General features: G+C 45.0%; 1 protein-coding gene and 1 pseudogene across 5 annotated transcripts in view; one reads left to right on the top strand and one right to left on the bottom strand.

Moving 5' to 3' along the window:
• The window catches only part of LOC149441274 (uncharacterized), an 81,465-nt gene that overhangs the window by 12,814 nt on the left and 56,178 nt on the right, over positions 1-12,473 (top strand). For 4 of the 5 annotated variants that reach the window (XM_089657538.1, XM_089657537.1, XM_089657540.1 and 1 more), the window contains 6 exons: positions 274-396; positions 761-1,225; positions 1,719-2,192; positions 2,668-3,141; positions 3,628-4,101; positions 4,555-5,028. In XM_089657538.1, the coding sequence (XP_089513664.1) occupies positions 274-396; positions 761-1,225; positions 1,719-2,192; positions 2,668-3,141; positions 3,628-4,101; positions 4,555-5,028 (2,484 nt within the window). The remainder of the gene's footprint in view (positions 1-273; positions 397-760; positions 1,226-1,718; positions 2,193-2,667; positions 3,142-3,627; positions 4,102-4,554; positions 5,029-12,473) is intronic. The other variant, XM_089657541.1, reaches the window with a different exon arrangement.
• Positions 11,875-11,990, bottom strand: LOC149441275 (U2 spliceosomal RNA; annotated as a pseudogene).

Raw genomic sequence — 12,473 nt, 5'->3', positions numbered from 1 at the left:
AGGCATGCTGTGACTACAAGTCCAAGTCCTTTCTACATTTATTGTCAGAGTCCTGTCACCCTTTTCCCAGTATTACACTGTGGTACTTTGGGCTGATTCAGAGGAGATGATAGGGCCTTACTGGATATAAAAGACACTGAACATTTGCTAGGTTCACTCAGAAAGTTCCACAATTTCAAAAGGATTCTGGACCTTCTAAAATGTATTAGATACATGTGTCCTCCTGAATTTCAGGCCAGTATCAGGCTTTTACACTCTCTGAATGGTCTACAGGTGATCAAGTCTGGGCCACACGTACCCAGTCCCTGCCAACCAGATAGTCTAAGTAAGACAAAGCAGCTGTCCATCCAAGAAAGCGACATGGTTGAAGCTAAAGGAGATTTGCCTTCAGAAAAGGTAGGTTAACAACTGTATGATACTTGTGACTTCCTGTACCTACCTGGAATCGGTGACATGTTTTTCTGTGCTTACCTTGGATTGGTGACCTGTTCTCTGTACTTACCTGGATTGGTGACCTGTTCTCTGTACTTACCTGGGATTGGTGACTTATGCTCTGGGCTTACCTGGGATTGGTGACTTGTTATCTGTAATGACCTGGGAATGGAAACTTATTCTCTGTACATACTTGGGACTGCTGATCTCTTCTCTCTACTAATGTGGGATTGGAGGCCAGATCTCTGTACGAACCAGTGAGCTAGGACTGCAAGTCCAAACCTTCCTACATTGATTAAATATCAAAGTTATGTCACCCTTTTCCCAGAATTGCAGTGGGATGTCCCAAGCCAATTCAGAGAAGACAAAGGATATTCCCAGTATGGACAATATTCTGACAGCCAAAGCCGGTGCTAATTCCAAGCTTCAGCGGTTTAGCATTGCACTGGGTGCTGACACACATTCTCTTTCTGACATTCCTGTATTAAAGAGGGATATGGCTGAGCAAAAACCCTTACAGGATAAAAGAGACACTGGACACACGCTGGCTCCACTTAGAACATTCCAGAATTCTAAAAAGATTTTGGACCCTCTAAAACGTATTAGCTATATGTGTCCCCCAGAATTTCAACCCAGTATCATGCCTTCCAAGTCTCTAAATGATCTACGGGAGATCAAGTCTGAGCCCCCTGTACCCAATCTTCACCAGCCGGACATCCAAAGTGAGAAGGAGCAGCTATCCATCCAAGAGAGCTATATGGATGGAGTGAAGGAAGATTCACCTTCAAAAAAGGTATGTGAACAGCTGTATGATACATGTGACCTGTTCTCTGTGCTTATCTGGGATTGGTGATGTATTCTCTGTATTAACCCAGGATTGGTGACTTGTGCTCTGTACTGACCTAGGATTGGTGACCTGTTATCTGTACTGACCTGTGATTAATATCCTGTTTTGTGTACTTTCCTGTGATTGGTGAGTGGAGCTCTGTACTGGCCTAGGATTGGTGACCTGTTATCTGTACTGATCTGTGATTAATATCTTGTTTTGTGTACTTTCCTGTGATTGGTGAGTGGGGCTCTATACTGACCTGGGATTGGTGACCTGTTTATCTGTACATACCTGTGATTGGTGATCTGTTCTGTTTACTGACCTGGGATTGGTGCCCTGTTCTCTGTATGGACTCATGTACTTACCACTAAGCACTAGTAACAAGTGTGCTAGAACTACAATTCCAAACCTTCCTACATTCCAGCAAAATATCAACATTATGTCACCCTTTTTCCAGAATTCCAGTGGGATGTCCCAAGCTAGTTCAGAAAAGAAAAAGGATGTTCCTAGTACGGAATATAGCAATAATATTTTGACCACTGAAGCCGGTGCTAAAGCTAATCTCCAGCATTTTAACATTGCACCAGGTGCCAACACACATTTTATTTCTGATATATCTGCAATAAAAAAGGATCCTGCTGAAGGAAAACCCTTACTGGATAAAGGAGGAATGGAACATACACTGCGTCCACTGAGAACATTCCATAATTCTAAAAAGATTCTGGACCCTCTAAAACGAATTAGCTATATCTCTCCCCCTGATTTTCAACCCAGTTTCATGCCTTCCCAGTCTTTGAATGATCTAAAGGAGATAAAGTCTGAGCCCCCTATACCCAATCCCTGCCAGCTGGACTTCCGAAGTGAGATGAAGCTGCCATCTATCCAAGAGAGTCACGTGACTGCATCTAAGGGAGATTTGCCTCCAGAAAAGGTGGGTGAACAACTGTATGATCTTCTGTACCTACCAGGGATTGGTGATGTGTTCTCTGTGCTTACCTGGGATTGGTCACTTGATCTCTGTACTGACCTGGAATTGGTGACTTATGCTCTGTACTGACCTTGTATTGGTGACTTGTGCTCTGTACTGACCTTGTATTGGTGACTCGTGCTCTGTACTGACCTGGGATTGGTGACCTTCTATCTGTACTGACCTGTGATAAATATCCTGTTCTTTGTACTAACTTGTGAATGGTGACTCTTGATCTGAACTGACCTGGGATTGTTGACCTGTTATCTGTACACACCTGTGATTGGTGACCTTTTTCAGTACTGACCTGGGATTGGAGACTTGTTTTCTACACAGACTTGCATACTGAACATAGAGCACTAGTAACAAGTGTGCTAGGACTACAAGTCCAAACCTTCCTACATACCAACAAAATACGCTCTGTTACCCTTTTTCCCAGAATTACAGTGGGATGCCCCAAGCTAGTTCAGAGAAGATAAAGGGTGTTCCCAAAATCGAAAATAGCAACAATATTCTGCCATCCAAGGCCAGTGCTAATGACAATGTTCAGCATTTCAGCATCACACTAGATGTCGGAACACATTTTCCTTCTGAAATATCTGTAATAAGGGAGGATCCCACTGAAAGAAAACCCTTACTGGACAAAAGAGACAATGGACATACACTTTCTCCACCCAGAGCATTCCACAGTTCCAACAAGATTCTGGACCCTCCAAAACATATTAGCTGTGTGTTTCCCCCTGAATTTCAACCCAGTATCATGCCTTCCCAGTCTCTTAATGATATACAGGAGATCAAGTCTGAGCCTCCTTTACCCAGTCCCTGCCAGATGGACGTCCGAAGCGAGATGGAACAGTCATCCATCCAACAAAGCCATGTGACTGGAGCTAAGGAAGACTCATCATTAGAAAAGGTAGGTGAACAACTGCATGATACGTGACCCTCTGTACCTACTTGGAATTGGTGATCCGTTCTTTGTACTGACCTGCAATTGATGATCTGTTCTTTGTACTGACCTGGAATGGTGATCCTTTCTCTGTACTGACCAGGAATTGATGATCTGTTCTCTGTACTGACCCACTATTGGTGATCTGTTCTCTGTACTGACCTGGGATTGGTGATCTGTTCTCTGTACTGACCTGGGATTAATATCCTGTTCAGTGTACTTTCCTGTGATTGGTGACTAGGGCTTTTTACTGACCTGGGATTGGTGACCTTTTTTTCTGTACATACCTGTGATTGGTGATCTGTTCTGTTTACTGACCTGGGATTGGTGCCGTGTTCTCTGTATGGACTCCTGTACTTACTATTGAGCACTAGTAACAAGTGTGCTAGAACTACAATTCCAAACCTTCTTACGTTCCAGCAAAATATCAAAGTTATGTCACCCTTTTTTCAGAATTCCATTGGGATGTCCCAAGCTAGTTCAGAAAAGAAAAAGGATGTTCCTAGTACGGAATATAGCAATAATATTTTGACCACTGAAACCAGTGCTAAATCCAATCTCAAGCATTTTAACATTGCACCAAGTACCAACACACATTTTATTTCTGATATATCTGCAATAAAAAAGGATCCTGCTGAAGGAAAATCCTTACTGGATAAAGGAGGCATGGAACATACACTGCGTCCACTGAGAACATTCCATAATTCTAAAAAGATTCTGGACCCTCTAAAACGAATTAGCTATATCTGTCCCCCTGAATTTCAACCCAGTATCATGCCTTCTCAGTCTTTGAATGATCTAAAGGAGATAAAGTCTGAGCCCCCTATACTCAATCCCAGCCAGCTGGACTTCCAAAGTGAGAAGAAGTTGCCATCTATCCAAGAGAGTCACGTGACTGGGTCTAAGGGAGATTTGCCTCCAGAAAAGGTGGGTGAACAACTGTCTGATACTTGTGACCTTCTGTACCTACCAGGGATTGGTGATGTGTTCTCTGTGCTTACATGGGATTGGTGACTTATGCTCTTTACTGACCTTGTATTGGTGACTTGTGCTCTGTACTGACCTTGTATTGGTGACTCGTGCTCTGTACTGACCTGGGATTGGTGACCTTCTATCTGTACTGACCTGTGATAAATATCCTGTTCTTTGTACGGACTTGTGGATGGTGACTTTAGATCTGAACTGACCTGGGATTGTTGACCTGTTTTCTGTACACACCTGTGATTGGTGACCTTTTCTCTCTACTGACCTGGGATTGGAGACTTGTTTTCTACACGGACTTGCGTACTGACCATTGAGCACTAGTAACAAGTGTGCTAGGACTACAAGTCCAACCTTCCTACATACCAGCAAAATTTGTTCTGTCACCCTTTTTCCCAGAATTACAGTGGGGTGCCCCAAGCTAGTTCAGAGAAGATAAAGGATGTTCTCAATATGGAACATAGCAACAATATTCTGCCATCCAAGGCCAGTGCTAATGACAATGTTCAGCATTTCAGCATCACACTAGGTGCCGACACACATTCTCCTTCTGAAATATCTATAATAAGGGAGGATCCAGCTGAAAGAAAACCCTTACTGGACAAAGGAGACAATGGACATACACTTTCTCCACCCAGAGCATTCCACAGTTCCAACAAGATTCTGGACCCTCCAAAACCTATTAGCTGTGTGTTTCCTCCTGAATTTCAACCCAGTATCATGCCTTCCCAGTCTCTTAATGATATACAGGAGATCAAGTCTGAGCCTCCTTTACCCAGTCCCTGCCAGATGGACGTCCGAAGCGAGATGGAACAGTCATCCATCCAACAAAGCCATGCGGCTGAAGCTAAGGGAGACTCATCACTAGAAAAGGTAGGTGAATATATGTATCATACGTGACCCTCTGTACCTACTTGGGATTGGTGATCCGTTCTGTGTGCTGACCAGGGATTGGTGATCCGTTCTTTGTACTGACCTGGGATTGGTGATCCGTTCTTTGTACTGACCTGGAATTGGTGATCTGTTCTCTGTACTGACCTGGGATTGGTGATCTGTTCTCTGTATTGACCTGGGTTTGGTGATCTGTTCTCTGTACTGACCTGGGATTGGTAAACTGTTCTCTGTACTGACCTGGAATTGGTAATCTGTTCTCTGTACTTACCTGGAATTGGTGATCTGTTCTCTGTACTGACCTGGGATTGGTGATCTGTTCTCTGTACTGACCTGGGATTGGTGATCTGTTCTCTGTACTGACCTTGGATTGGTGATCTGTTCTCTGTACTGACCTTGGATTGGTGATCTGTTCTCTGTACTGACCTGGGATTGGTGATCTGTTCTCTGTATTGACCAGGGATTTGCTGATCCATTCTGTGTACTAGCCTGGGATTGGTGATCGTTATCTGTACTGGCCTGGGATTGGTGACCTGTTCTCTGTCCTGACCTGGGATTGGTAACTTATTTTCCATCATGAGCCTGGAAAAGAACTGGCAATTTGATTGAAACAAAACATGTGTAATGGTTTCCCGATCTGTCGTTTTTAATATAGAGGTGTATCTGTGCCGGATATAACATGTAGGTTACTTCATGTAACTAGAACATGGTGTTTCCACAACTTTCACACCTCCTATCCTTTTCTTTGAACAATCAAAATCTGCACATTCCAGGGTGATTGCTACCTGTGTGGGTATAAATGCTGGGCTATCATCAAGACACTCATTAGAAACAAAGAAATGGTTTGGATAAGCTCATGAAACATTCTCAACATTATAGAACAAATCCAGTTGAAAGTGACTTACTACTGCTTGCTGCACCATGTCCTGAATAAATGAAAGCCTTCACAGACATGGAGGTGGTTCTCACCTCGGTGTAATATGGAAATGACTGACTTAGGTGCAGGGGCGGACTGACAACTCATGGGGCCCCCGGGCAATAGGAGATCATGGGGCCCCTGTGTCCTTGCCCAAACTCAAAAAAGCCTATGATAAAGGTACCAGGGGCATCTCATGGGGCCCCCTACTGACCGAGTTTCCAAATGGTCAGTCCGTCCCTGCTTAGGTGTAATTTGGAGGTGTCCCTGTACTTTGCATAGTATGGAAACCATTAGTACATTCGATTCTTCTTTTCATCTTGATAGAGAGACATTTCCAGGCAGATTGATACTGTTGCTGTTTGTGCCCTACAAGTGATATAGCCAACTACAGTACTGGAGTTTCCAAAAGTGACGTGAGCAGTGAAATTGCTGTTCCAGTACACACCTTACTACACATGATCTATCCTTCTGTATAACACACAGATCCATATCTTTCAATATTACACACAGTTCCTCCTCACGCTGTACTGTGCTCTTACCTTTATACTACACACAGTGCCTCTTCCCTCTATACTATGCACAGTGCCTGGTGCCTCTGTGTTATACACAATGCCTCATCACTCTAATACACATAGTGCCTTATCTCTATGTAACACACACAGTGCCTCATCCCTCTGTAATAAACATAGTGCCTCATCCCCCTATAATCCACACGGTGTCTTTCCCTCTATACCAGTGTTTCTTAACCTAGGTTCTGTGCATCCCTATAGTTCCACTAGAAGTCCCCAGGGTTCATCGTTACCATAGAGAGATGAGGCATGGTGTGTATTATAGAGGGTTTAGGCACTGTGTGTATTATAGAGGATTCAGGCACTGTGTGTTATAGAGGGACTTGGCACTGTACAGTATATAGTATAGTTGGATGAGGCACTGTGTGTATTATAGAGGATTCAGGAACTCACTGTGTGTGTTATAGAGGATTCAGGCACTGTGTGTATTATAGAGGAACCAGGCACTGTACAGTATATAGTATAGATGGATGAAGCACTGTGTATAGAATCTAGTACGTTTTCAGTGTTCACTGACAGCGAGTACTGCCAGGGTGCATTGATCCTCACTGCCTCCCCTATACTTCCGACTCCCTGTTGTGCAGGAAAGCAGCATACTTAAGTGTTCTGTGCTGATCCCTACTGGCCCTCCTTTTCTGTCCATCCTAGGCTCTTGTATGTGACATCAGATGGGGTGGATGAGAGTGGAGGATTGGGGGGATCCGTGCGCTAGAACAGATAGTAATCTGTCACAGTAGCTTCCCTGAGTGTGGGGGAACCACTTCTGCACTACAGACTACTACTGACTCCCTGTACTGTGCCCTGTTGCCTGTCTGTGCTCTGCCCTGATGACCGCGTGTACTCGGCCGTGATGACCATCTGTATTCTTCCCTGATGATACCTGTACTCTACTCTACTGACCCCCTGTACTCTGCTATTTCTAAAAATAATTATTGTTCTAACAATAGCTTGCTTATCGCACCAATGTTCCACGAGCTGTAGATCTGAAAATTATTTCAGGGGTGCTCCAAGATCTCAAACATTTTTTCCAAAGCTTCCTCCAAGTTAAAAAGGTTGAGAAAGGCTGATCTATACTCTATGGTGCCTCTTTCCTCTGTAATACACACAGTGCCTCATCCCTCTATACTACACCCAGGTTTTCATCCTTCTGTACGACACACAGAGCCTCATCACCGTGTACAAGGTGTGACAATTTAATTCCCAGAATTGACTGTAAACCTTAAAGTAGTCCCTTTTTGAAGCAATGCACTTTTCTAGAGGACTGTGCCACTGCTAGAAACTTTCCTGGAATTCATTTTCTAGAACGCTGCGCAGTATCTTTGATGCTGCACGCTGGATGTCCGGAATGACATCAAATCTGTGTCCTTGTAAGGCATTTTTTAAATTTGTAAACAGTCAAAAGTCTCAGGTTGCTAAGACAGAGAAATAAGGTGGTTGGTCAAGTTTCGGAATGTATTTTTGAGTCAACAACCAGAAAACATTATGTTCAGGAGCATTGTCGTGGTGGAGAATCCACTTGTCTGGCCAGTATTCTGGTCTTTTCCTCTAAACAGATTCCCATAACCTTTTCAGTAACAATGTTGGTTGACCGTTGCTTCATTGTGGGCATCCTGTCGCCCCTTCTTAAACCGCCTATGCCATTCAAAACCGCTTGATTTCTCCATGGAGTGTTCACCATAAGCCTTTGCTACTTTTGCCAATTTTCCATGTGAAATTTGATGTTTGATGGCTTCTCCAGATTCCTGTCCCTCATTTTCTGCCAACAGCACAATGCAGACTTGTGTTCTTTCTTCTACTTCTCTATACAGTCATATCCCTATTTTATGCGGGTTCTCATTCCTCTTTATGTCATAAAGGGTCTCATTTCTTATATTACAGCACACACAGCACCATAGCATCCTATGTTGCACTTGGTTCCGCATCCCTCCATCTTACTCATAATATCTCTCCATTATCTTTAGTGTCTCATCCCTGTCTTTTACACAGCTTCATCTCTCCCTTTCTATTACACATATTTTTACCCCCCCCCCCCCCATTACAGGAAGTGCTTCTGCCCTCTATGCCCTTAGTACCTTGTCCCTCTTTCTTACATGCAGTGTGCAACCCTAACCATACAGATCACCAACAGCAGCAGGTGACAACCCTAACCATACAGATCACCAACAGCAGCAGGTGACAACCCTAACCATACAGATCACCAACAGCAGCGGGTGGCAACCCTAACAATATAGCTCACCAGCAGCAGAAGCTGGCAAGCCTAACCATACAGATCACCAGCAGCAGCAGGTGACACCTCTACCCATACAGATTACTTAACAGCAGCAGGTGACAACCCTAACCATATAGCTCACCAACAGCAGCAGGTGGCAACCCTAGCCATAGAGATCACCAACAGCAGCAGGTGACAACCCTAACCATATAGCTCACCAACAGCATCAGGTGGCAACCCTAACCATATAGCTCACCAACAGCAGCAGGTGACAACCCTAACCATACAGATCACCAGTGGCAGTAAGTGGCAACCCTTTCAATATAGTTCACCAGCAGCAGAAGGTGGCAACCCTAACCATGCAGATCATCAACAGCAGCAGGTGACAACCCTTACAATATAGTTCACCAGCAGCAGAAGGTGGCAACCCTAAACATACTGATCATCAATGGCAGCGGGTGGCAACCCTAACAATATATCTCACCAGCAGCAGAAGCTGGCAAGCCTAACCATACAGATCACCAACAGCAGCAGGTGACACCTCTACCCATACAGATTACTTAACAGCAGCAGGTGACAACCCTAACCATATAGCTCACCAACAGCAGCAGGGGGCAACCCTAGCCATAGAGATCACCAACAGCAGCAGGTGACAACCCTAACCATATAGCTCACCAGCAGCAGCAGATGGCAACCCTAACCATGCAGATCATCAACAGCGGCAGGTGACAACCCTAACCATACAGATCACCAGTGGCAGCAAGTGGCAACCCTTTCAATATAGTTCACCAGCAGCAGAAGGTGGCAACCCTAACCATACAGATCATCAACAGCAGCAGGTGACAACCCTTACAATATAGTTCACCAGCAGCAGAAGGTGGCAACCCTAAACATACAGATCATCAATGGCAGCAGATGGCAACCCCAACCATATAACTCACTAACAGCAGCAGGCGACAACTCTAATCATATAGCTCACAAACAAAAATACATGACAAACATATCCGAGAGCCATACAACTACAGCATGTGACAACTCTGTTGTTGATGAGCTGTACGGCAAGGGTTGTCATCTACTGTTGCCTGTGAGCTGTACTTTGGCGTAATTGCCTGTTGTTGCTGGTGAACTGTATGATTGTTGTTGTATGGTTAAGGTTATTATCACCTGCTATTGCTGGTGAGCTGTATGGTTCGGGTTGTCACATTCTAGTTGTGGTGTTGTAGAACCTGCTGGATCTATCCTAAGGCTTGGAATTCTTCAGTAACAATCTATGTTCTGGTATGCTGTGAGGAAGTCACTGACGCTGGTGTTTAGTCACGTGGATGTCGGCACTCACAGCCGACCATTCATACAGAGAGTGCTTTTCCTTCCTCAAGGTCACTATGGTTTTGTTTGCCTTCTGAGGAGTGACAAAAGTTCCTGCCATTCTTCAGGAAAAACATGCTCATGGGAATTGCTCCAGCTGCATGAATAGATCACCCCCAGTTCTAAATTAAAAAAAAAGGCATTGGTGATATGTGATATCAGTATTTTGCACATCTGCTATTATTATTTTGCTCACCTGTCAGAATATATCAGTAGGGATAATCTACGTGGAGTCACAATTGGCAGGCTGACCCTAAGGGGCTGTATCTGCATAGTTTGGGGCATGCGGTCATCTGGCTGATAGAGGCTGGATTTTGAACAGGGGCGGACTGACCATTTGGAAACTAGGACACTGCCCGAGGGCAGTAGGGGACCCCATGAGATGCCCCTGGTACCTTTTTCATAGGCTTTTTTGAGTTTGGGCAAGGACACGGGCCCCATGATCCCCTATTGCCCGGGGGCCCCATGAGTTGTCAGTCCACCCCTGATTTTGAAAGAGGTTTCTCTGGGACTCTCAGGAAATAGTAATATAGACACGTTATGACACGTTGCCTCTCAGGGTATCAGGAAGGAATTTTTTTTCCAGCAGGAGCAAATTGGATCGTGCTTTGTTCTGCTTTTTGCCTTCCTCTGGATCAACTGTGGGTGCAGGATTATAACTTTTTTTTTTTTTTTCTATGGTTGAACTTTTGTCTTTTTTTCAGCCAGACTAACTATGTAACTATGATAATTTTTAATAATATATGGCAAGTGTTCCATGTATATGTAATAATACCACAAGAAGTAATCTGCTTTAACACCAGCAGACACAAAGTGGACCCTGTGGTTGGATTCTCCCCATTGTGACATCATGTAGAACAGAGTTGTGGAACAGCATATGAGGGTTTAGTGTGTGACTACTGTCCACTCATTTTTTTTTTTTTTTTTAAGTCCGCAAACGTGCAACTATAACGAAAAAACCCGTAAGTGTTCACAAAAAAAGTGCAAGTGCAAAACACCACACGAAAAAGTGCACTTAGGGGTGTGCCGTGTCCTACCCCTAAAGGGGCTTGGACCGCATACCCTGATCCCCCGGGGCACGAAGCTCCTGACGGGGACAAGGTTCCCAATTGGTCCTCCTGGCCAAAAGGCCTGGTGGACCACCGTTCCCTATGCCCAGCCGAAGCCGGACATCCAGTACTAGGCAAGGAGGCTCTCCCAAAGAAGAGCCTCCTAGGGATCAGGGGAGGAAGGAACCGTATGGCCACACATCCTCCCCCTAGACTTCAGGGTAGGCCCGAGGACCCACACCCTCCATCCGTGAAAAAACACACACATAAGGCAAAGAAAAAGTGACAAACGTGGGAAGTGCATAATAAATAAGAGAGAGAAAAAATAAAAAAGTGGTACCGTGCCGAATTGTGCACAGACCAGGCCCTGAGGCCCGTAGCAAAAATTGCCCTGAACTTAGCCAAAAGGCCTGGTCCTTAGGGCGCTGTGCAAAAAGATGTGTAAAAACAGTGACCAAGTGTCATTTTCACACCGTGGGGTCCCACACCCAAGTGTTACTAGTGACACCCCTGAGCGCGTCTCCCCAGGGGGCACTGAGTTTGCGGACTTTTTGCCTCCCCAGCCCCTGGCCAGACCAAGGTAGCTTGTTCAAATCAGGAGGTACAGGGTCTTTCCAGTCTTCCCAGAGGAATTACTCCCGGGGCCCCAGCTTAACTCGTGGTGCTCCCCGGTTTCTGTCCCTCCGGTACTAGCCTTCCGGACCCCCATCATTCCAGTGAGGGTACTATACAACAACCATCCCCGCAGAGCTAGAATGGTCGGGAGCACCCCCACTGGACACTGATAAGAACAGATACTACACTTGATCTTAGCCAAAAGGCCGAGAAGCGATAGACTACTGTCCACTCATTTTTGATTGAAAAGATACTTTTATTGCATAAGCATCAAAAACAACATGTTACGTGTAATCGGGGTACATCTCACCCTGTACTGCGACGCAGCGCACCACATAGCAATACAGTTCCAAACATACGATAAATACATTCAGGCCAATAAATACATTCGCTCAGCGGTATGATGCCTGACGTGATGTGCACGGAGGATGAATCCCCCGGACCACCACGTCATGCATGACGCCGCTTACCCCAAAAACTGTAGCATCCTAATACGATATACATTTCCTAGTTACTATGTCGTGCACGAAAACGATAACTGAAAAAAAAAAAACACTATTAACAATAGGCATCAGGTGTGTGGGGGGGGGGGGGGTGGAAGGGGAGGGGAGGGGGAAACACAGGCCCGAAGCTTTATTGAAGGGACAAAGACACGCAAGGGGGAGTAGGGGGAAGGGGGAAATCTTCAGACGTCCTCTTCC

The sequence above is a fragment of the Staurois parvus genome, unplaced genomic scaffold (genome assembly GCF_062004578.1).
Source record: "Staurois parvus isolate SC_StPar_1 unplaced genomic scaffold, SC_StPar_1.0 ptg001008l, whole genome shotgun sequence".
In the NCBI taxonomy this organism is placed as follows: Eukaryota; Metazoa; Chordata; class Amphibia; order Anura; family Ranidae; genus Staurois; species Staurois parvus.
Note: the sequence above shows the minus strand (reverse complement) of the source record. Positions and strands in the feature narration are given on the sequence as shown.